The sequence below is a fragment of the Macrotis lagotis genome, chromosome 4 (genome assembly GCF_037893015.1).
Source record: "Macrotis lagotis isolate mMagLag1 chromosome 4, bilby.v1.9.chrom.fasta, whole genome shotgun sequence".
In the NCBI taxonomy this organism is placed as follows: Eukaryota; Metazoa; Chordata; class Mammalia; order Peramelemorphia; family Peramelidae; genus Macrotis; species Macrotis lagotis.
In genome coordinates this window covers 67,813,918-67,840,899 of record NC_133661.1, presented here as the reverse complement: position 1 = coordinate 67,840,899, position 26,982 = coordinate 67,813,918, and the positions used below count along the sequence as shown (strand labels likewise).

The 26,982-nt window shown below is 34.7% G+C and overlaps 1 protein-coding gene across 1 annotated transcript in view; it reads right to left on the bottom strand.

Annotated features, from left to right (window-relative positions):
* NRG3 (neuregulin 3) overlaps positions 1-26,982 on the bottom strand; it is a 1,220,394-nt gene that overhangs the window by 33,591 nt on the left and 1,159,821 nt on the right. Inside the window, 2 exon segments of the mRNA XM_074231864.1 lie at positions 8,249-8,375; positions 15,366-15,468. Coding sequence (XP_074087965.1) covers positions 8,249-8,375; positions 15,366-15,468 — 230 coding nt within the window.

The following is a 26,982-nucleotide window of genomic DNA, read 5'->3' as shown; positions in this document are numbered from 1 at the left end:
TCTGTGATCTTAACATTTTGTGGACTGTGAACTGAAATCAATAGACTGTTCAGATGGAGCAGGTTCTTGTTGGAAACAACATGGCAGGACTTACCCCCTCCTTCCCAGCAACTCCCCATGCAGCTAAGCAATCATGGCAGGAAAGATTGGAATGAAAGCACTGGTTTGTCAGACAGCAATATTGACAGTACTAATAACAACCTGGTAGGGCATTCTTAGCCAAAAAAAAAAAGAGGAAGCAAAAAAAAAAACAGGACTGAGGAAAAGAAGAATGCTTTAAAACTGATTTAAACACCATTTCCTTTGCTTTGTCATCAACTAATCCTTGTCTGTGTCAAACAATTCTTTAAATGTGATTCCTATTTGCCAGTAAAGAGGGTGCCTAAATTGAAGGACTGTAGAACCTCTTAAAGAGCAACATCAGCTGAATTCCCAAAACAGCATCTACAAGATATTTAGTCCGAATTGGGACTTAGCTTTTATTATTTTATTTTATTTTATTTTACATTACAAGTGATATCATTAAGGCTTGCAATGATGCAAAATCTCCAAGTACAGCACTTTGCTATTAAAGAATAATAGCTATGGACTGCAATGAATAATATATATATATATATATATATGCATTATATATACAGGCATATGAACTTAGATTTACAAAGTTTCAAAAATATGTGACAACTTAGAGCTTTATACAGGAAATAGGAGAGTCAGGATTCAAATTTTTACAGTTTACAGTTCAAAAACTTTACAACCTTAGGCAAAGCCCTTTATTTCTCTAGGAGTCAGTATTTACATTTTTTAAAGAGGGGTTAATAATACTTTTGCTATTTATCTTAATGGCTTACTCTAGGGAAAATAATTTGTAAAATGCAAAGTGCTTTATGCATTATTAATATTTTAGTACTATTATTAGGACCAGGGCTTTCATTGGCATATGGTTTTCCTGCTGTGTAAATTCTGTACTCCAGTGCAGTATGGTGATTGGACAACTGATCTGCATCTCCAGATATACCATCTTAAAAAACATCACCCGAAAAATTGATATATTAAGGAAATTGCTTGTGGTCTCATAGTAAATATGTCAGTTAGGGATTGAATTTGGTGACTCCCAATTCTAAAACTTGTCTTATATTCATTTTACCATACTGTCTGCTACTTGAAAATTCTCCACTTTTCTGCTTCCACGGACAGCATCTCTTACATCTGTTCCTTTCTCATTAATCACATCATCAGCTGTCTTAGTTTGAGAATTCATCACCTCTCCCCTGAAATATTGTAATAGTTTCTAATTGATCTTTTCCAACTCCAAGTCATCCTTCACCCAGCTGCCAAAGTAATTTTTCTTTCATGCATTTCTGACCATGTCACTCTTATTCAATAAACTTCACTGATTCCTTATTTTATCTAGGGAAAGAACAATTTCTTCTATTTGGTTATTAAATCCCTTTACAGCCAGGCCTACGTCTCCCATCCTAGCCACATTATGCATAATTCTTTCTTTTAGTCGATGGTCCAGTCAAAGTGGTTTTCTTTCTTTTCTGTCTGTCATACACTGTCTCCCAACTTGTTACTTTTGTACTAGATATAGCTTAAGCCTAGAATGAACTTCCTCCTGACCTCAAAGTCTAGAATCCTTACTCTTTCAAAATTTACCCCAAGGAACACAAGTCTTCCTGATCCCACTGTCGATTGCTAGCATCCTCCCTCCCTAACTTTTCTCATTCAGCTACACTGAATTTCCTTTATATTTCTTCTATTTGCACTTACATCTCTATGAGTCTCACCCCCCTTCCCTCCATCCTCCAGATAATGAAGTCCTTGAGAGTAGTGAATGTTTCATCTTATTTTTGGAACTTTAGTACCTGACAAAGTGACTGTTACATAGGAAGTACTTTATCCTTAGCAATTAGCACATGGTAGGCAATTAGAAAATTTTAAATGATTGATTGTCTTTCATAGCTATTGATTGTATTATTAATAATTATCCATGTTTCACTTTAATTCTTCCACTATCCCATAAAAGTATTATCTCAAAATATTTACAAGGTCATTTTTCATCTATTTCAAAGCATAAAATTATGATTTTTAATGTCACTCAATCAACTACCTCTAATTGTAAACATCTGTCTTGTTTTATCCATTCCCCCAATGACATCTGAAGGCTGGGATCTCTTAGAAGATGTCAAGAACTTCTATTTCTCTAGGTCAGAATCCAGACTTCCCAGTTTTATACTATCAGCAATCATTGCTGCTTCCAGAATATCATGTTGCTTTACTAGATTATCTGTTTCACATCTTGTTAAGCAATTGTAAAGTGAAACTCTTCCCTATGAATGTTTAATGAACTTTGGGGAATGCCTGACATTGAAGATTCATTTGTTAAACATTGAGATCAGGAAAGAATTCCAAGTAGGCAGACCTGACTTCAGGACTCAACACTGGTTGGATTTCCCCTTAAAAACCACTTGTGTGCCCCCTTTCCTTTACATATATTTCTAAAGCAGATAAGTAAATGTTTCTTCTTTTCTTGAGTCTTCCTGAAGTAGTAGAGGAATGGGAATGAGCCTCCCTGTTTCTCCTGTTTCTTAAGCGCAACATTTCATTGACAGACCAAGAAAGAACAGATACCTATTAGAAAGAGTACTCTGAGGGTAACTAGGTTGGCAGAGTAGATAGAGTACCTGCTCTGGAGTAAGGAGGATCTGAGTTCAAATTAGACCCAAGACACTTAATAATCGCCTAACTGTGTGACCTTGGGCAAGACACTCTTAACCCCATTACTTTAAATTTAAAAATAAAGAGTACTCTTTCCTTAAGGCATCATACTTTACTTCCTGCTCTTCCAAATTCTGTCTTGCCACCATCTTGAGAAAATTTTGGTGACAATTTTCTCATCTTTAAAGTGAAGTTTTTTGAGTTAGATGGTCTCAGAAGTTTCTTCCAGGCCTAAAGTTATTTTAAGGTTAATTAATCAGTTAATAGACATTTTTTTGCACCAACTATGTGTCAAATTTCATGCAAATAATTGAGAATAACCAAGAAAGATTTTTTAAAAAGATAAGCCCCGATGAATATTATCAGGATCATTTATGCTTCTAAGATATATAACTTAATAACAGAACAAGAACATAGACTGAGTTCATGGTATTAATCTCTAACCAATGCAAATTATCCAGGGGAGCGAAAGAATCCTCAAAATGAGATGACTAGTAAATTAAAGCTCTATTTTATTTGTAGCTCATCTGATTCCAATTATTGCAGTTCCATCATTTATTCCCTCTTTTGAGGTCACTTTCCTAGGTCTGCCATATTCACTGACAAGGACAAGGTTATAATTGCTGGTTGAGGTGATTTATTTGGAGGACGTCATGAAATTAGGAATGAACAAGGAGATTAAAGGCTAAAGGCATGGAATTATCTTCACGAAAGGGTTAAGTAGAGAAAGAAGTTGGGATAGATAGTGTAACTTGACAAAGGTGTTTAGTTATGTCCATCTCTTTCAACTCTTAAATTCAGTGCTATTAACATTATGCTAGATACTGTTTATACCTCTGTCAATGGCAAGGAACAATTGCACATGCACAAAGTATAGGAATATTTCCATGCACAAAATGCAGGTTTTTTTCATATGGTTTAGATGTGAGTTGCCACTCTACTTTCAGGATTAATAAGGAGAATGATAGCATAGTTATCTAAATCACAGATTACACAAAGTTCAGAAGGATAACTAGTGTCAAAATTGGAAACCAAAAAGATGCTTTCAAAACAGTGTTGGGTTCCATAGGGATGAATTTGGAATTTTGCATAATTTCAAAGGGATACTTATAATGTTGAACACTTAGATATTGCCCAAAATATCAATGCAGAATTTTGGGATGGGAGGGAGATGTGACTAGAGATACAAACATAGCTGAAGGTTTCAGGAAATGGCAACCTTAGCATTATCTATTATTAAGATATAGCAATCCAAAATGATAAGGTAAATTGAGGTTACACTAATAAAAATATAGTGAACCAAAGGAGGGAATTGTTAGTGAGGTTCTATAATGCCAAATCAGGATTGGTTATAGCAATGGACAGTTTTTAGTATATGAAAGACAGAATTAAGTGGCTATAGTATCCATTGCTATATGCTTGAAAGATTGTAACTGGGAAGAGAAAATATACTTGCTCTGTTCGGTCCCTGAGGGCATAACTAAGAAAAACTGGTAAAATGTTATCAAGAGCTGATTTTACCTTGATATAAGGAAACATTACCTAATTATTAAAGCTGCCCTGAAATAGAAATAATAGCCTTGAGATCTAGGGAGTGTCCCAGCACTGGAATTTTACAGGAAAATTTGGAAGACCAATGGTTCAGTGCATTCAAAGGGTTGAATGAAATGATCTCTGAAATTTCTTCAGATCTAAGATTCTATGATTCTTTGAATATCTTATAATTAATCTCAGCTAAGCTATTTAACATTCATTTGGTGTTTATTAAATTCTCTCAAACTCAATTGCCATATTTTTAAAAAATGAAGATTGTTGCTTGGAAAGAAATTAAGAAAATGATGAGAGCACTCTACAAATTACAAAATATTACATCAAAGTAAGATGTTAGCATTCCACAGAAGGGCCAATTGGGTTGCTTGTTATAAAACACCTAACATTTCTATAATTCTTTTAAAGTTTCTTTTTGTTTGTTATGTTTCCCTCATATTAGAGAGATATTTAACACAAGTATTAATATACCCTCTTTAGAGAAAAGAGAACTAAGACATTAAGAGACTCCTAGCAAAAGAGCAAATTAATATTTGAGAAAATTTTTTTTTAACAGACAACCCTCAACTTCAAGTTCTCTAAGTTTTTTTTAACTATACCTAGATGTTTTGATAAGATTATTTAATAATAAATAAGACAAAAGATCAGAGCACTTGAGGGACATTTATATTAGAAGTTACACATTATATCAGAAGTTACAAATTTATAATCATTAATGAAAATCAAAAGCTATCCTATCACTGTAAAACCACCATTATGATGATATTTATCTTTCGTTCTCGAAGACCAAGGTATCAGCGAGGTGATACCATGACAAGCACGAGAATGGGGATGGAGTGAGGGAATGCTGTGCTAAGTCTCCAATTTCACTTTCTTCTCTGGAGTATCTGAGTCTGGTGGCCAGAAATTAGTCGGGATGACTGAAGATAGCTCTGGATGTGAGGCAATTAGGGTTAAGTGACTTGTCCAGGGTTGCACAACTAGTAAGAGTCAAGTTTCTGAGGACCAATTTTTAACTCGGGTCCTCTTCTCTATCCACTGCACCACCTGGCCCACATAAAACCATTGCAGCATCCCTCTTCAACTATTCCAAAAGGAAGTTTTACAAAATATTGGTGTGAGAATATTCTCATTTGTGTGCAACATCTAAATACATCTGTTCTGTGCAACATAATGACATTTTTGGTAATGATTTCTCAGAATCACAAATGATATAAAAATTCACAGCAATTTAAATATGTGGAGGGGCTTTAATGTATCCTGGGTGATTGCCTATTATGCTGAAATGCTTGGTTTGTACCGATGGCTTTGTTCCAGGGTCTTTGTTCATCAGAAACTGAAAATGCTACATTATAGAGAACGGGAGGAAATGGCACCCTTGGATAGAGAATAACTGTAAAAAGGAGAGAAATACCTCTGTGTTTATCAAACAGAATTCTCTTCTTTTTAATTGTTTTGTTCTATTTTGCATAAATTCTGAGGTTCTATCAAAGCCACACTGCTTGGAGCTGAAGATACAAGCCACGTGCAAAAAAGTCAACTTTTGGTCCTTTGATAAAATGCCTTTTCAGATTCAGCAAATAAGAGAAACTTTTTTTAGGAACAAATATGTGTGTTTATGTAAATATCTGATCATATATTCAATAATATTCACACATATATTCTCAGAGTTATATATCTAGGCATATTTACATAATCAGGCATATATATATAAGCATTTGCATCTTAGCAATGCAAACATTAACAAAGGAGGGAAGGAAGGGAGGGAGGAAAGAAGGAAGGGAAGCAGGGAGGGAGGAAGAAAGGATAATGGGAAGGAAAGAAGGATGGAGTGAAGGAAGAAAAGATGGAAGGAAGGAGAGAAGGAAGAAAGGAGGGAAGGAAAAGGGAAGGAAGAAATCTTATTTACCCTAGAGCAAAGTAGGTGGGGAAAGGAATGGCAGAAAGGATGGTTGAGGTGATAGAAAGGAGGGAAGATTGTGGAGAGGGCAGTCAGATGCAAAACACTTTTGAAGGGACAGGATGAAAAGAGAGAGAGAGAGATAGAATAATAAATGGGGGTAGGGACGGAAGGAAATGGAAGGATAGAAGGAAATGCAGTCAGTAAGTATGGGAAAAATATTGAAATAAGTTTCTTTGATAAATGCCTCATTTTTCAGACATGGAAAACTGAGTCAAATTTATAAAAAATAAAAACCATTCCCCAATTGAAAAATGATCAAAAGATATTAATGTTTTTAGATGATGTTTCAATATTATCTATTTGAATCAGTTTTTAAAAGTCCTAACCCACTATTGATAGGAGAAATATGTGTTGGAACAATTCTGAGGTACTATTGTAAGCCTATTGGATTCACTAATAGGATAAAAAGAGAAGGTCATAATGTTGAAGGGGGATGAGGGAAAATGAATTTAATGCACTGTTGGAGGAATTGTGAAGTGATACAACAATTCTGTGGAACAATTTGGAATTATGCCCTAAGGGCTATAAGCATGCCTACCTTTTGACCTAGCAGTGTCACTACTAGGTCTGCATACCATAAGAGATAACAAACAGGAAAGAAAAGGACCTATAGATATAGATATAGATGATATAGATTATAGATAGATATAGATATAGATATAGATAGATATAGATATTTATAGCAACTCTTTTCTGGTAGCAAGGAACTAGACATTGAGAAAATGCCCATTGGTTGTGGAATGTCTGGACAAATTTTGAAATGTAATTATGTTGGAATACTATTCTGTTAGGAGAACGGATGAACAGGATGCTCTCAGTTAAAAAAAAAACCTTATAAGAGCAGATTCAATGAAAAATGTTCCATGTATACAAGCAACAATAGTGTTACAGGATTATCAGTTGTGATTGACTTACCTTTTCTCAGCAATATACTAACCCAAAACAATTCTGAAGGATTTATGGTAAAGAATAAGATTTATCCCAAAGACAGAGCTGATGGTGTCTGAACATAGATTAATGCATATTTTTTTACTGTATTTTTCTTGAAATTTCTCTTTTCTTTGGGGGGGAGGGGGTTATGTTTACTCTTACAGAATGATTATTGTGGTAGTATTTTTCATTACTACACATTTCCAATCCCTAACCAATGCCTAGCTTTCTCAGTGATTGGGATTAGGATCGGTGGAAGAGAGAGTATTCAGAACTCAAGGTTTTAAATTGAGTGATGAAACTTGTTTGGGCATGTAACTAGAGGAAATAAAATAAAATAAAAAAGCAACAGAGAGAATTTCTTAAGCCTCTTCTCTGTCTCATGCTCTGTATGTAGTGCTTTACAAATACCTCATTTGATCATCAAAATAACCCTGTGAATGAGGTGCTATGATTGTCCCTATTTTGCATTTGACAAACCTCAGTGAGGTAGAGTTTAAGTAATTTGCTCAGGGTTACAGTGTTCCATCTGTTGTCTATTTTAAATCCAGTGTATTTAATACATTTAAAACTAAATAAATATTCATCTTTCACTCCCAATTATAGAAATATCTATAGCAACCAGATTTAGAGCTGGAAGGGATCTTGGTGGTCATATATTATGTTACAGAATAAGAAGATGGCCCCAGAAATTTATACAAATGCCCAATGTCACCCAAGCAGTAAGTATTAGAGCCGGAACTTGAAATCAAGCTGCCCAATTGCCAATGTGCTGCTTCATCCAGGGCACCATTCTACCTGAAATGAAGACCTGCCTCATTTTCACTGTAGCCTACAACTCCTAAATCTCATCAGTACTTGTTTAGAATTTGCAGTATAGCACAGCTGAAATCAGAAAAGTAGCTTTTATTCCTTTAATCAAAATTTCTTTGCCCTTTCTTCATGTCTGCCCTCAAGATGCCCATCCATCCATACATACACAGAGATTAAGTGCTTCTGAGACAGGGTCCAGGAACACTCAAGTCCAATGACCTTAGCTTACTGAGTAGAGCCACTCTGTCTCATCGCATACATGGCCCGATCACTCACATTTTGCTGCTGACTTCTGTTCTGTGCCATGGACTCTGACTTGACCATCATGCTAGAGGCATTGAGGTTGTACTTTTTAACACTCTGCATTTCTTTCAGCTGCCCCTGGATTTGTTTAGTTTGTTTCCTGCAAGTAGAAATTTAAAAAAAAGCACATATATTCATTGATATTCAACAGACATAAGATTTTTGCTCCTCAGAGCAAACACTATTCTTATAACCTCTAACATTTGAAATTTTTCTTAAGATAGCAAAATTAAATTACCAAGGAGAAACCATCCTTATTGCATTAGGAAACCATATGTAATGAATCTAATTGAGCTGGAGCCTCCTATTTCCCTTGAACATCCTAGGGAATGAACAGGTATACGATTTTAAAATGGAGATTTTGTGGAGGATGCAAGGTAAATGCTTTCAGCCTCTTGGCTTCTCTAATGTCTTTCAAGATTCAAGTCAAATATTCCCATCTATAAGAGGGCTTTTTTATCCCCTAGTGCCTTCCCTATGAGATTATCTGTCATTTAGACTATATATAACTTAAGTGTCCATAGTTGTTTGAATGTTGACTTTTCTTTAAAATGTGATTTCCTTGAGGGCAGGGGTCAGTTTTGTTTTGTTTTGGAATGTTTTGGTTATTTCTCCTTCTGTGTTTTCCCAGGGCTTTGCATATCATAAATACAAAACAATTGGTTTTGACTAATTTACTTTTGGTGATTTTTCTATGCGTACTGCTCAAAAGTTTAAGCCCTGGGTTATTTAGTAGAAGAAATCTGAAATAGAGCAGCAACAAGAATCTGTAGGGAAGCATTCTAATTGCTGTCCCAGTAGGAAAAACTCCCCAATGCACACTGGAGGACCAGTTATATAAAGAATAAAAGTTGGCATCTGCATTCTTCGCTTGTTGGGTATTTCAGGTACTGCAACAGGGAGGTGGAATAAGTCATTTTATGTCCCTCTAACTTTTGTTGTGGTGACCTACCTGGTCTATTCATCATGCTAAGAATGTTCTCCCCCCTGGTTTCCTTGCTTCTTTCAAGTCCCAACTAAAATCTCACATTCTATAAATATCTTTACAAAATGTCCTTGATTCTAGTGCTTCTCTCTGTTGACATTTTTCTCTAATTTATCTGTTTCATAGTTTGATTGTGCCTAGTTATTTATCTATTGTCTCCCAGATTAGATAGATAGTAAGCTCCTTGGGGACAAAAGCTATTTTTTTCTTTTTCCTTATACTTCCAATGTCTAGGAATACCTCTTCCACAGTTTATTAAATGTTAGACTGATTCACTCACTATTAACCATCTTAATCAGTATTATAGAATACTTTCAGCTTATTAGACCCAGGATAATTGATCAAGGCCTAAGGAATATAACTTCCCCTCAAATATTATCAACAGTGTGTTTCTGTAGACTATCCAGACAGGTAGCTGCAGGATTCAAGAGGAAAACACTTCTTGTAAGAAATTGTACCTGGCAGCTGTATTCTAAAGGAATCCAATCTGGTAGCTGCTCTCCTAGTTCAGGTGCCACTTCCTACAGGAGATCCTCCTGATCCCTTCCCTTTCCCCTGCATCCCCAGGTGAAATTTTTTTCTTTCTTCAAATGAATATATATATATATATATATATATATATATATATATATGTATGCATATGTTTATATATTAACATGCATTTACACTTTATATTTCCTTAATTGTTTATTGCTTCTATCACCACCAGTAGAATATAAGTTCCTTAAGAGTAGGCAATGTTTCCTTTTTGTCTATGCAAACCTTGTAGTTGACATAGGTCAGAATACAATGTAAGCACTTTAGAAATATTTATTGTCTTACTGAAAATGAATAATTTTTATCCCAAACATGAAAGTATAGTTCATATTTTCTATGTGACACATAACAAAGAGACTTGAGTGCTCTGGTAGTTTCATGTGTAGGGAAGTGAGAATTATACAATTCTTTGACTTTATCAAACAGGTTCAATGAAATACGGAGAAGAGGATGCAGTTGTGCCCATTCAGACATTCCTTTTATCTTCTCAGTTCTCTGAGAAGCTTTTATCCTCATGCTGCCTTTAATCTAGTCTTCATAATCTAGTTATTTCCCAACTGCCAATCTGTAGCCTATTGTAAGAAATAAAACTATTATATTTCCATTAAAAAGTTCGTTGCAAAATGGGTTATCACCGCTACAACAGGATCAGTGATTCAGACATTAAGTATGTTGTTGGGAAACCATTGCCCAACTTATCAGAAGCACTAGCATCAGGCACATGGACTCCAATGCAGTACCTACCTAATATACTAAAATATCGCATTTAATTAGTTATAGTCACCACGTGGTAGTCCTTATCATTTTATAAAGTGATCATATCTAGGAGCATACATGTAACCTATACCTGTCTTTAGAAGATGTTTTGTCAGGGCAGCTAGATGGGGCACTGGATAAAGCACTGGCCCTGGGGTCAGGAGAATCTAAATTCAAGTCTGACCTCAGATGCTTGATAATTACCTATCTGCATTACCTTGGGATAGTCACTTAACTCCATTGCCTTGCAAAAAAATTCTTTTTACAAAGATGTTTTGTCCAATCCCCCCATTTTTATGTAAAGTACCTGGTCAAATTCTGGATCCTCTCTAGTTCTTTTCTATCCCTTTCTCAGTTATCTTAGTATCTTGTTGCTTCTGAAAATATAGGATAGACTTGATTTCATCGCTTCTCCAGCTCTAAGATTCATTCATTCATTCAATAATAAAATTTTTCCTAGATTTTGAATTGAAAATCGATTTGAATTTGAATTGGCTGAGGGGATCATCTAGACTAAATCCATAATTAATAGATGTGTAATTTGAGATCTAGGATCTTAAAAATATATTCACCCAAGAAGACATGGGTAAAAAGTCGCAAAGCTCAAGATGTAATTCAATTCTCCTGCCATGAATTCCAGAGTTCTACTATACTTATTGGAGAAGATTTAGAATTTAAAACATGACACAGAAGACTAAGACTATAAAATATAAACCTCTCATCCTCTCTGTCCAATTTCTAAGTAGAAATCACTTCTGCAGTGTCAGATGAGAAAAGGGGGAACATTTGAGAGATAGGGCGAAGGTCAAATCAATAAGTCTTGGTAATGAAGACTGGATTGAAATATAGGGGAGGAGGATAAGAAACAGTGAGAACAGGAAAATGCCTTGGTTTTGAACCTGAGGAACTGGGAGTATAAAGTTGATTTCCAAATTATTAGGGAAGTGTAGGGAGAAAGGTTTAAAGTGAAGGATAAATAAGTTCTGTTTATGATATATGGAGTTCAAGATTGGATGTCATCAGAGAGTTTGGAGAAGGATATGTAGATTTGAGAATCATCAGCATGGAGACAATAATTAAATTCATTGCTTCTGATGACATCAACAAGTGAAGTAGTATGGAAAAAAAAGGAAAGAACAAGGTTCAGATTTAGCTTTGAGAGATAACTATGGTTCAAGGACATGATCCAGAAAAGGATCTAGCAAAGGAGACAATTTTTTTCTTATTTAACTCCATATAAATATTTCAGTTTACTCTTAGAATTTGTTATGAATAATAATAACTGAAAGAAGTTCTAATTTCCCTAAATTTTGATCTCAATTAAGGAGGGTTTTTCATATAATCATAGAATGGAAATTCAGATAAAATAAGCTCATTCCTTTGTTTAGAGGAAAGGAATACAAACATCAAGCTCTTCATCCTCTCCAGGGTAAAGGGATTAACACTTTTTTAAAATGAGTTTCAAATACATCATGGATCAAAAAGAATGAAGCGATTTGAAACAAAAGACTGAGAATCCTTAGATTTTATCTAATTCCAAAAATTATTTTTCTTGACATAATAACCTGATTTTCACTTCTATGCATACACTGGGAAACTTTCAAGGAAAAAAGGCTTGAAATGTAATGTTAAAATCTTCTCCAGAAGGTAGATCTCTCATGATTCCCATCAAAGGACCAGCTCTCCTTGGCCCAAAGTTAGTTAGAAAGGCAGGCAAGTTGTGGGTCATTAATCCTCCTTTTGACTTTGGTCCTTTGGAGCCTCTGTTAATGACATTGATATTTTTAGATGTTTTCATGTTTATATACCAATTCCAACCAAGCCTATGTCTTTGGAGGGTTATTGTTCATCTCTGTGCCCACTCATTGCCCAAGGAAATGAGAGATTGACAGCTTTAAAAGACTGAAATTCTCTATTTATCCAGCTGTTCTCCATTTCTCCTGATTACCATAATCAGTTTTTAGTTTAAATGTGGTGCAACTACAAATTATACTCTAAAAATAAGTGATTAACTACTTCTTCAAAGTAATTTGCTTATTGTTAAATACACAATTTCTTTCCCATATACAGCACTTATGAAGAGACCCTTCTGCTGCATTGATAGGAATTGAATATCCTCCTCTCCCAAATAGGTGGCCACAGGTTCCAGTGAGACAGATAGTGAACTGAGATCACTGAGTTTTGCAACCTGTCTGGAAGCTCTCAACTTTGCTTCAGCTGTCTCTAACTCCTAGAATCAACAAATATGGAATGATTAAAGTTTCTATTCTGAGTTTCAATTTTATTATGAAATATTTGTTAATTAACCTTTAATATCACACATACATGTAAAATTAATTGATAACTAAACCTTTCAGAATAAAGAAAAGTGTTTTACTTTCATTGAATGCTCACAACATTCCTATAATTTTCCCTCCAATATTTAGATCCTAATAAGGATATTCCTCCAATAATGGAGGTTGCCACCTATTTATGTCTTTTCTTACTTCATGATTTTCTTGTCGAAATCATTCTTCAGATTATCTAATAAATACCCTTGTTCTTCCTATAAGTTGTCTTTCATTCCTGATATATGACTAATTCACCAACATTTTGTATCACACTTCTCTAATTATGTCTTTTATCTCATATAGCTAGGGCAATTCTTCATTAGCAATATGGTCCCACTCACCCACTTTCACCTTGCCACTCTCCAATGGATAACCTTCAATTCAATGCTTTACAGAAGGTAGTACTTCATGACTTAGAGACATGCAGCATTACTAGAAGAATACAGATTACAAAAGGATGGCCTTTTGTTTCAAGGTAAAGTTTGGAATCATATAAAACTCTAGCCAAAATTCTAAAGGAAGTCAGTCTGTTCTCCCTCTTATTCGATTGTAGGACAAGCTCATTGTCTTTTTACTGTGTCTATCTAAGATAAACAGGTAGGGAAGCTGTGCATTTTGTACATTGAAAGGATGCTCATAGTCTGTCCCATGGGAATTTTTTTACTATTCAGTTTTTCCTGTAGAGATTTTTGGGCAAAAACTTTGGAGTGATTCTAGACCTTACTGAAGAAGTCTAGATTGATGCCATTATCCACAAACAAATTGAGCTGGAAAAACTCCACTTCTCCATACCTTTGAACAAGTTTTGTTGTCATATCAGCCTAATTATTTCTGAATGACACTGATATTTATTCATGTGTTCATATTTTTACATTAACCACAATCCAGTATGCATCTTTTAAGACTTACTGTTCATCTCTGTGCCCACTCGTCACTTCCCCCAGAAAGTGATAGTTTAAAATTTCTGAGAGTCTGAAATCCTCTATCTAGTTGTTCTCCACTTCTCCCTCTTTTCCTTCTATTGAACTTCCTCCTTAAGCTGCCAGTACACTCCTTCTGAAATTCTCTTATACTTTTTATACATACATACATACATATACGTGTGTGTCTTCATACATACCTTTTTTTTTTCTCCATGATAGAACATGTGCTCTTAGAGGTCAGGGATCATTGGGATTTTGTTTTTGCTTATAGTACCATTCACCTATTAGGTACTTGAAAAATAATGAAAAATGGCTGACTGTTCTATAAGGAATGTCTTTTCCATTTCAGTTTTGCACATCTTACACAATTATGTCAAATATCTTTCTCTTTAGCGAAAATAGAGCCTCCTTATTTCATAGCTTGATTCATGACAATAATCAGGGTGTTAACAATAAAGAAACTAAAAGTCAGAAATGTTAAATGATTTGCCCAGATAAGGTTTTAAGGTTGAAATCAGTCAATTCTTTATAAATTATATATTGTTGCCTCATGCATGCACACATACATGATAGACATGTGAATGCACATGTGTGCATACAATGAGTACATGTAATGCACTTTGAAATATGTACTCTATAGGAATCTCTATATTTAAAACTTTTCCAATTTGAAAATGACATGCAGAGTGTTTGAATCTATTCATAATCTCTGATACCCTCTGGTTTCTGAGAAGCATACTAAGTGGAAATTCATTCTGTTGTCTCAAAAATAGCTCAAAGTTGATTCTTCAACATCTTTATGCATCATGAATGGCTTTTAATTGACTCCAGTATTTTGTTTACTGTACTTATAAGAAGTGGGGAATGAGGACACTTCAAATTTTCTAGCCTTAATAGACCTCTTTCAAAATGAGCCAGACTTTTCACTGTTTAAATAGTCCCTAATATAACTCCCCTTTGAACATGACTGACCATCTCAAAGATAGGTATGCTTATTTGGAAAGGACCCACATTTCTCTAATTGCATGTAGAATTCAAAACAGATTTTTCTGAGTTAATATTTTTAGTAAGGGTACTTATTAATTTACTGAACATATTCTTTGCATCATGTAAAGTGATGATATGGAAAACATTTTTCCTTGACAAAGTAAAATTTCATGCTCTCAGTTGAATGAGATGCCCTGTGTATTTCAGAAATACTCTCCTATTTTCAGAAAGGTTATTTATATCCTGATAGATAAGATATAAAATATGCTGATATAGACTCCTAATAGATGAAAGTAAGAGAGGAATTGTTCTTGATCATGGGAGCATAATGGAATCTGTCTTATTGCTGTTAAGAAAAGATAGGCTTATACCCAGCATTCCTAAATTCATTAGTCATAAAAGTTTTAGACCCAGCCATTGAGATTTGATGAGAAAAGTTTCCCCTGTCAAACCAGTTGGTCTAGTGCCTCCCAGGGGATGCTTCTGATTTGAACATGAGCTGTGAAACACATATGTAGTTAAGAGCCTATTCAGAGAAATGACTTTATGATACAAGACAGAAAGCATCTTACTTGCTTTTGAAGTAGAATGCAGCACAGAGCATGCCCACAATGACGATACCGAAGATGATACAGGATATTGAAAGCACCTGCCTTTGGTAAACTTCTTCACTCTCTGTGGATAAAAAAACAAATGAAATTAGAACTTTTGAAGTGAAGACTGAAGGAAGAAGCTGTAAAGAAAGAAGAACGATTCAATGTTTCATTTCTTCTTATGGATTTTGACAGTTAATCACTTCTTTAAAAGTTGATGCTCCCTCCTATTAAGATATGAATAGCAACCATGAAAGAGAAAATGAAGGACAAAAAATTAAGTAATTATTATCTCAGGGCTAGCTAGTTGGCATAATGGATAGAGCACTGACCCTGGAGTCAGGAGGACCTGAATTCAAATATGACAACAGATACTTACTAACTGTGTGACCTTGGACAAGTCACTTATTTACTGTCAAAAAAAAATTATTCCCTTCCCCAATGTCCTCTTCTACCAGTTTTTGAAATTGTCTACCTGTATGATCTTGGACAAGATAATTCATCTTTCAAGGTTTCAGTTATCTGGAAATTAATGGGCTTGGAGTAAATGATCTTTATGACCTCTTTCAGTTCTAAATTTGAATCTATGAAACTGAAGCTCCTACATTTTATTATCTTGGTTTCCAGGAAGCATTTAAATAGTGTAAAGTGTCTAGTATAATATATTCATCAACAGTATGATTAATATTCCATACATCATATTCCATACTTAAAAATTAAAACAACAAAACTTTCTGACTATAATCTTGTTTCTTTGTTTTCTTGTTTCTTATTTTCTTTCTACCTGCTGAACCTCCATATTCCTGGGTGACTTGGTAGAAAGTCAAATCCTCAAATCCCTCCTGAATTGCCTATAACTTTCATTTCAGCAAAATGTTAAGAATGTTGGACAGTCCTTGCTAATGCTCCATCTGCTGCTGTCATTGTTCTTCTCTTGCCTAGTTCTTGCTAAGTGACTGTCTGAAGCTGACTTGGACCAGTCAGAGTGATGTCTGCCAGAGAAATTTTCTGAGCATAATGCCAAAATCATTCAGAAATTTTCCCAAAAGTAATGGAAAAACTTGCAGTCCTTTGCTGAACTCAGATTGCTACCTGATATTCTCTGTTACCTAAAGGTCTGTTTGATTCCTTCATGAAAGGAAGAAGAGTCTTCTAGGTTCATTAATGTCAGTGAGGTGTTGAAAGAGTATTGAACCTAGGGTCAGGAAGTTGTTATTGCTTGTTGTTCAGTATTGTCTCATGCTTCATGACCGCATTTAGGGTTTTCTTGGCAAAGATATTGTACTGTTTTCCTATTTCCTTCTCCAGTTCATTTTACAGATGGAGAAACTGATGCAAACAGGGCTAAGTGACTTATCCAGGGTCACACAGCTAATCTGTGTCTAAGACCAGATTTGAACGCATGAAAATACATCTTCTTGACTTTTTGGCCTGGCACTCTATTCACTGTTCCACCTAGCCTGCCCAACGATCGAGAAGGCCTGAATTCAAATCTTTCTACAGACGCTAACTAGATTTGTGACCCTGTATAATTCACTGAAATTCTCTCTGCCCTGTTTCTGATTCTATAAAATAAAGATAGTAACAGTACTTAAACCCTCTGATTGTAAGGATCAGATAAGGTAATATTTGGATTATTACTTGCAAACATTAGTGAATTACATAATATTACTAACTACAGGGCTAGAAACTATAACACCTCTAGTATCTATGAACTTTATTTTTATTTATTTATTTTTAGTTTTTAGTTTTTGCAAGTGACTTGCTGAAGGTCACACAGCTAGGTAATTGTTAAGTGTCTAGGGCTGGATTTGAACTCAGGTCCTCATGACTATCCACTGTGCCGCCTAGCTGCCCCATCCATGAACATTTTAGAGATGCTTTTACCACTCCTTGGACAGCATCTGCTTCTGCCCATTTTCAACTCAAAACTGTTCCTCTTGAAGAGTTTCCATGACTCACTTTTTTAATAGAAATAAAATCCCAGATACTACATTTTTTTTCTCATCTCGGGTATATTTGTATCAAATCAGAGAGCAAGAAGATAGAAATAGTATCATTAAAAATGTCTAAAACAAGCTAAAACAAAAATTGTAAGTTTCAGAAAGCCTAGCCTTTAAAAATGAATTAGAATATTAGGTTTTTAAAAACATATTCCCTTATCATTTCTTTCATCTCACATTTGCATAATTGTATCATAATTTTCAAAACTTGTAAACAGTCAGGCCAAGGCTTAAAGATCCGTTTAGCTCCACTGTACATTTCTTTTGTTAATCAATTCAGATACATTGAATGTAACTTATTAGTGAGACAAAATATGGGAAATGATGTGAAACAAAAAGCTGGGGAAAATATTTAATTCATAAATGAGGACACTCCATATTTAAGTGAATCTGCATCTCCTTAATTTTAACTGATGTCTCTAGTCAAGTGGACAAAAAAAGATATAAAATTTAAGTCTAAGTAAAGGCAAAAATCTAAAAATAACATAGGGATTTTCAAACTCAGATGATGAAGAAGACTTCATTCTACTTTCATAAGATGAACTAATTTTTTTTAAATGTTTTACCTGGATCTTTTTTTGGTCATTTTTATGAGGTTCCCATTGTCATTTGACAGTGTGATAATGTATTATAATACACAAATGTGTGTATGTGTGTGCAGATATAAATTACATATTTCATATATATATATATGTATATATATATAGAGAGAGAACCATGTGAATATATAACAAATGTATATGTGTACATGAACATATATATATGTAAAGTATTTTTGCAGATCTTATGAAATCTAAGTACCATTTTTATTATATTTTATAACTTTCTTTTACTTTTTCTCTTTTTAAACAGCTTCTATATCATTCTGATAATTAGTGCTTTGAAATATTAATTTAAATTTAAATCATTTAAGTTCATCAAACATTAATTTTCTTCAGATATTAGTGTCTGACTCTCCAAGACTGCAATTGGGGTTTTCTTGCCAGAGATATTGAAATGGTTTGCCCTTTCCTCTCTAGCTTGTTTTACAGATGAGAAAAAAAAGAGGCAAACAGGTTTGCCCTGGGGACACACAGGTTGTAATTGCCTGAGGTCACATTTGGTCCTCTGAAGAAGCTCAGCTGATCTGTATTTATTTTTAATACTACTAGTACTTTTTCCTATATTTTCAGTATGGTGTTCAAACTTTTAAAATTAACTTTTTTTTCCCCATGAAAGACCTCTGATCATAAAAGTGCAGCTCCTTTCTCAGAATCTGGCCTTTCTACCCTCCATTAACTTGAACGTCCAGAATGGCATTTTTTTTTCTTGCTGAGGTGCACCATTCCAATAAATAAGAGTTCAGTTCCTCCTCCTCCTCCATCCTTTCTCTAAGATAATTTCATTTTATCCCCTTTCATGGGCTTCACTAATAAATATTTTCTCATTCCCTCAGTGACTGTCAGTTAAGGGGAACCTTTTCAAAGATGCACAATTTTGTGCCTTCTTGCAGCACATAAACATTGATTTATCTATTTAGTTTACTGCTATATGGATTTGTTCATGACTTATATCCCAAAGAAAAGCCCTGATTATATTACTCCTGTGTTCCAGAAGCTTCAGTGGTCTCCAGTTGCCTCTAATAAAATGCAAACTTCTGTTTGACACTTATATCCCTTTATAATCTAGTTCCATTCTACTCATATTTCAGATATTTTGCTTCTCACATAGTCTATGTTTCATCCAAATTGACATTCTATTTCTTTTGTCCAAGTCTATGCACCCTGCCCTTCCTAATCTCAACTTCTTAGGACTTCTATCTCTCTCTTCAGGGCTCAGCTCAAGTGCTAGTTTGAGGTTTTCTTGAATCATCAAGTTATTAGAATTCATATTCTCATATTACTTTGTTTTTACTCCATATATATTTTGCATTTATTTTTCTGTCCATGTGATCCCTTCATCTATGGAGTATAGTGTTTTCCAAATTTTGCTTCCTGTGATTTTATTCTAATACTAGTTCTAACATTTCTCATTATAACATTGCATTTTTTTTCTTCTTTACATTTCTTTCTCAGAGGGTCTATTACAAGATTGTATTAAACATTCTTTGACATCCTATTTTGTTCTTTATTTCTTAACCAAATTATTTTGTATTAAATTTCTCAACCCCATAGGGACTTGTTCTGGTTGGTCTACTTTAGTTATAGTTATTATACCCTCATATTTCCTTCCCTCTCCCCATGGGTTTCTCCTTCATTATGTTTTCTTCTTCTTTGTATCATGATGTCTTTTGTTTCATATTGCTTTGTCATTTACTCAGTCTTTGTCTTCTGGTTTATTTTCTGGATTTGTCCTTGTGACAAATTTCTTTTCTTTCCCCTTTGTTATTATTCAGTACTTTCTTTCATGTACAGCTTGCTGTTCTGAAGTGACGAAGTTTAGTTTTGTCCAGGAATACTTATTCAATGTTCTTATAAGTCTTTCTCTACTATTTTTATCACTAAGAAATCATAATTCTTCTACTTCTTTCAGAATTCTGAACCTGGTGACATGAACTAATCATAGACATCTCTAGGTGCTCCAACTGATGTATTTATTTTTATTTCTTCACTTATATTGGATATCCATTCTTTTTTCTCTCTCCTCCCCATCTTCTCCTGCCAAGCTCAAAGAAGATTCTCCTTGGAAGAGAAAATAGAAGCCAAATATGAATCAAGCTGCTCTGTCTTTCATGTCATCTGTTATGGATATGGAGCCGGGAAATACCTTGAGGAGACCATTCAGTGCAACCTCTTTATTTTATTCATGAGACAACTGAAGACCAGAAAGGTTAAATGATTTGTCCGGGGTCACCCAGCTCTCTAGAGTCAGATACAAGCTTTGAACTAAGGTCTTTACTGAATCCAAACCCAGAGCAATAACTACTGTGCAACACTTCTCTACTTACATCAAGTGACAATTTTAGCTCATCCTTATTTTAATTCAGTATGAATAAAACATTACTTAGCTTAGCTTTCTTTGCCATATTCAGCATATTTCTGTTTTAACATTTCAGATATTATTCTTTTTAACAATTAATTTCTTTTCCAATTATATGTAGAGATAATTTTCAATATTCCTTTTTATAAAGCTTTCTCCCTCCAACTCATTCTTCCCTACATCCTACGATAGCAAGTAATCTGATATAGCTTACACATGTACAATTAATTGCCTTACACATATTTTCATATTGGTCACACTCTGAAAGAAGAATCAGAACAAAAAAAAGGGAAAACACGAGAAGGGAAAAGTGAAAAATGAAATTAAAAAGATAAAGATAGAATGCTTTGATCTGCATTCAGATTTCATAGTTCTTTCTCTGGATGTGAATGTGAATGACATTTTCCATCCTAGGACTTTTTGAACTGTCTTTGCTTATTGTATTTCTGAGAAGAGTTACATCATAGTTGATCACTACACAATGTTACTCTTAAGGCATACAATATTCTTATTCTGCTCTCTTCACTCAGCTTCAGTTCATGTAAGTCTGAAATTATTCTTAAAGGATAATACTATAATTTATTTTCTCTATCTTTGTTTTTATTTCTGCATATGTTTATTTAAAATTTAGGATGTTTAAGGGATTCCTTGGGTAGTTAATCTCTTTAAATAATCATCATCTCCATTCCTCCTCATCAGAATTATTTCCTTTTGTTTTTAATAGAATTGTATTCTTCAGAGCTTTCCATACACCATTGATTGATTTCTTTAGTGGAACTTTGTTCATGGTAACTGATCTCTTTTTCTTTGAAGCCATTCAATCCAATATTCTCAAATCTAAAATGCACATGATTCTATACTCTATTTACTTTTCCTCTGTTGGGTGATGGTTCTATTCTCTTATTTTCTCTCCTAGAAACCAGTACTGGTTTGTGGCGAGAAAAATGAGCTCGAACAATAGCTCCCTGATTGATCTTCCTACCTTTTGGGGAAAGCTACTTGTGGTACTTTTCTTATCCGATAATGTCTAATACCTTTTGGATGATATAGAATGAGCCATGGTTTATTTCAACCTTATTTTTCTCATAGCACTTATCTTTGGGGTTTTACCTATAGCTGTTTGACATTGCTATCCTCTTCTGAGTTTCTCTCTCGGTTTTCCCTGTTACAATTATAGCTTTCTATGGTTATAATCTGCTTTTGTTGACTTTTCCTCATCTTTTCTTGAGAAAGGGCTCTTTTGCCTTTGTTTTAAATATGAGATCTAATGTCAGGGTGGAAATGGCACCTTCTTGCTTCTTGTGCTGGTGGATGGAGGTCCTAGGTGTTTACCTGGTGTTATACTGATGTGTCCTTTGGATCCATGGGGGACCCTAGGCTTTGGTACTGTGCTGAGGTGGTAGGGTGGCAGTGAATGTCACTTCTGAAGACCATAAGGTCTGGCAACTAATCTGGTGCCCAGCTGGCATCCCAGTAGTGATGTCTGATGTGTGCTGAAACTGGCGTGGTGATTCTGTTTCCTTGGGGATTCATTGGATAATGTCATGGTCTGACCTCAGCATGCTTGTTTGCTCATGTCTGTGTCTAGGTAAATGGTGCTTCTTGGAGTTAGAATCTGTCCATTCCCCTGACTATGCTAAGATGCATGGAGGCAGGGTGAGGTCAACATTTGCCTGCTCTAACACACTGGAGCTTGAGATCTGCAAACTTTGACCTGAATTATATACTCCCTTGCTCTCCCCACACCAAGTGAGATGGACCTTTCTGTGCTTCATCTAAGCTTACTGGTCTGAACGATCATTTCATCCCATTCAATTGCTGGATCTGCCATTCTAGGATTTATTCTAGGGTACTATTTTATAGTTTTTTGGTGGCAAATGTGGGAAAGTTACAGTGACATAATGCTTACTCTACCATCTTATTTTCTAGAAGTGGAATCCTTTCATAGTGCTTCTCAATACAACCAACATTAGGTAAGTCTGTATAGTACAAAACTTTTATGTGGAGATATTCAAAAACCTCAGGGACTTCATGAACTAATATTTCTAAATTGGATCAGTTAGGTGGCAAAGTGGATAGAATTCTGGATTTGGAGTCAGAATCATTTTTCCTGAGATCAAATCTGCCATCAGACACATACTAGCTGTGTGACTCTAGGCAGGTCATATAACCTTGTTTGCCTCATTATTCCCATCTGTAAAATGATCTGGAGAAGAAAATGGCAAACCACTCCAGTATTTGCCAAAAAAAAAACTCCAAATGGCATAACAAAGCATTGGACGTAACTGAAAAATGATGGAACAAATACAAACAGGGTAGAATTAATCATGTATCTTATTTCCCCTATCATTTAAATGACAAACTGTTTGAGAGAGCAGTGATTTAAATTGGTTTTTATCTCATTAAATGCCTAATAGAATATTTTGCTCATAGTAATTCCCTCCTCCCCATATTACTATCTGAAAAATGGGGACAATAATAGTTGGATTAGATAGCACTTTGCATCTTATCTCTCATCATTAATAGGACAGGATAAACACCTCTAGGAACTGAAAGCAATCCAGGAGGTAGAACTCCAGCCTTGATGCTGAAGGTGAATGGTTTGTGATTGTGAAAAAAGTAAATCCCAACAAAGGATATTCAAAGAGCATATTTCAATAGTCTTAGAAATGTCTACTGATTGAACTTAATGTTAAGGACCACATAATTTATTTCTATACATAGGAAAAGTACAAATAGGGAACTAGAAAGTAAGAAATAATGGAGTTAAACAATGATCACTGAAATAATTGCACATCCTCTGCTGTTTTTCTTGTTTGCTTTATATGTATAGCTGTTGCTATTGCTAATCTTTTGGTTTTCAAAATAGCCGGATTTTGCAGGACCTGGATCTGACAGTAAATCAATAAATCAACAAACAACTATTAAACTTTTACTCTGTGCTAGACACTGCTAAATTCTAAGATACTCAAAAAAATAGAAAAAGTAAAAGATAATTCAGGCAGGCCCTCACAATTTAATGAAGAGATAACAAGCAGACACACATTATCGAGTATAATTAGGAGATAATTAAGACAGGAAAGGCACTAAAATTAAGAAAGGTTGCAAAAAGTTTCCCAGAGAAGGTATGATTTTAGTTGGGACTTAAAGGAACCTTGGGAAGACAAGAACCAGAGATGAAGAAAGAGAACAGTCCAGACAAAGGGATCAGAGAAAATACACAGAGTCAAGAAGGGGAGTAGCTTGTTTGTGGAAAAGCAAGGAGTCCACTGTTACTGGATCTGATATGGTAAGAGACATACAATGGTGGCAATGGTAAGGGAGACACTATATAATTGTTAGGACCCTCAACTCAGGCAAGTTTGCCAATCATAAGCAAATATACTTGCATTCAGTTATACAATTGCTGAAGGTCATAAGATCTCTGAGAACTGGGCCATGAGAAAAACAAAGAAGGAAGGGTGTCTGTGTTATTTGATAGAGAAAACTAGCCCCACATTATATTTCTGAATGTCTGCCAAGTTGAACTGGATTTTGGAGTGCTTATTGAGTCTCTCCCATGATGACCTATATAACAAATGCTGAAAAAGCTGAACTAGAAACTTAGAAGATAAGACTTTTACTTTGCTCTGTGAGTCTCTCATCAAATAGCAGTGAGGGCTAGAAATCCTTATCCATTTTATTATTTGTAACCAGTGACTCTGGTTTTTTTCCCCTGGACTCATTGGGATCTAGTTTTATATCCCAGGTTCTTCTCAATAACTACTTTTCTTCATAGCTTGTGTTTGTTCCCCCTTAGAGGGTCTCTTTGGAATTAATATAGTATCACCTATTTCCATTTTGTATCTGGGTTTCCTCAAATCTTTTTAAAATGTATAAACCATGGACCATGAATAAATTTAGTACACACAATAAAGAATAACACCAACAAAAAATCATGTGTATTGTTCCCCTCATATAAAAATGTAGAAAACAAAACAACCAATAAAAAACTCCCAAAGTTTGTATATCAGTTCCAATATATTATCCTACAATTAATTCACAATTCTTCTATGGAATGGTCATAGGGATTTATTTATATTTAGCTCATCAATTATATCTAGTGAAAAAGTTTCATCTGAAAAAAGAATAAACTAGAAATTTTCACCCAATTTAATTGTGGTGTCAAGTGCTACTTTCTCATAATGGTTATATTTCTCATTTCTTAGAAATTTTTATTCTTCTTCAGTAAAATGAATTGTCCCTCTCTATAATTCTCCAGCAGAAGGTAAAACATAAAACACAACACAAGAGCTGGATAGTTGGTTTTCTCCAATAGGCAAAATATAAACACCCAAACAATAAATTAAATTAAATTAAAAGCACATCAATAATACACATATATACACATGCAATTAAATGAATGAATACATGGTTTTAAATGTCTTTATCAACTTTCTCCTTTATATTACAAGTAACAGAATATGGAAACAAATTTTTAGTAGATCTCTCTCATTTCTCCCTAATTCTATCAATCAGACTAATGACTTCAGGAATATGCTCTTAATGTACCACTCTGATTATATTATTTACTTAAGCCTCAAGAAGACCTTCTACAATAGGTGTCTTCACTTCTTGTCTTCTCAGTTTTTAACTCTCTAAAATCTGATCTCATCATTCAGCAAATTGTTCTCTTCAGAGTTATCAATGATCTCTTAATTGTTAAATGCAATGGGTTGTACTCAATTCTCTTCCTTCTTGACTTCTTTGCAACTGTTGATGCTACTGATTTTTCTCCTTGGTACTCTTTTATCTAGGTTTGATTAACACTAAATTTCCTGGCTCTACTACTGCCAAGTTGATTGTTCTTCTCACTCTCTTTTCTGATTCTTCATGCCTATTAATGGTGAGTATCCCATATAGGTCTATCTTCTTTCTCTTCATTCTCTGTACTACTTCACTTGATTATTTCATAAGTTCCCATGTATTTAATTACAATCTCTTTGCTGATACACAAAGCTATCTATCCAACTCTAATATCTCTGCTAACTTTGAATCTTAAATCTCCAATTGACTTTCAGACATTTCAAAATAGATATCCAATAGATATCTTAAACTCATCACATTCAAAACTGACTTAATTTTCTTTCCCACTTAAAATCCTCCCTCTTTTTAAAAATTTTCGCCTATTCTTGCTTAGTCATTTCATTAGGATCCAACTTTTCATGACTCCATTTGGAATTTTCTTGGAAAAGATATTAAAGTAGTTTGCCATTTCCTTCTCTGACTCAGTTTACAGATAAGGAATCTGAGGTAACCAGGGTTATTTAAATCACTTACCCAGGGTGAAAGAACTAGTAAGTGTTTATGGTTAGATTTAAACTCAGGTCTTTCTCATTCAATGGTCAATACTTTGGTTATTCTCCCACATAGTTGTTTCATCAACCTCTCAGTCCTTTCATTCTTACTCACCACTCCACCCCCATCCATTCTATTATTAAGGTCTATCACCTTTGCAACTTCTCTTGGAAATGCCCCTTTATTTCTTCTGATAATGTCACAATACACATACAGATCTTCATCTCCTCAAACCTGTACCACTATAATAGTGTGCTTGTTGGTTTGCCTAACACAAGTGTCTTTCCAGTCCAATTCATCTTCTCTTCAGTAACTAAAAAGATTTTCCTAAAGCCCAAGTTCAATAATATAACCTCTCCAGTGTATGATGTCATTGCTTCCAGGACTTCTTGTCAATCAGTGTAATGGTAGCCTCTAATGAGGGAGATTCTGCCAGGTATCACTCAGTTTGCATCTTGAGGGTAGAGACTATGTCTTTTTTGACTTTGAATGGTCTCATACTCTACTTTGCAAATGATAGGAATTTAATAAATGGGTTTTGAATTTTAGTTGAATTTAATTGTCATGTGTTTTTGCTCAACTGTAAAATGAGGAGTCTGCATTAGTTGACATAGTACCTTACCAACATTTATCTTTGATCCCATCTTTTTCTAGAAGCCTTCTTTAACCTATCTTAATTCTAATACCTTCCCTCTGGTTAGTTATTTCCTATTTATCTTGCATATAGCTTGCCTTGATTATATTTGTGAATATGCTGTCTTTTTCTCTCTCCCCTTAGACTGTAAGCCTCTTGGGAGCAATGACTGTCTTTTGCCTTTTTCCTAGTGCTAATCACAGTAACTATTTCAGTAATACTTATTGACTGATTGACTTCAGACGCAGTTCTTTATCTGGTATGGACTGTATAAATAACCAGAGTAGAAATGATTATGATTTTTGTGATTCTGTGCACAGATTCATTTGGTAATTAAACTCTGCAGACCTAACAGGCAGACCCCCTTATCGACTGCCTTACCTTTCTCTGATGGGCTCCAGGCTACCTTTTCAATCCCTTCCTCTGACAGCAGAACCTATGCCTTCTCAACCCAATGATCCAGGGTATTGTAGAATTATAAGGGCAGCCAAAATGTGGCACTGTACCTTTATCTGGGGTGTGCCAGCTGTCATGCAGGCATTTTTATATTCCTTAGAGTCAGTGGTAAAGGGCACAATTTTAAATATTTAGCAAAATAAAAAAGATAATTACCTCATAATAAAATGCTGAAGCTTAAAATGATATTTGATGATATTTCCTTGAA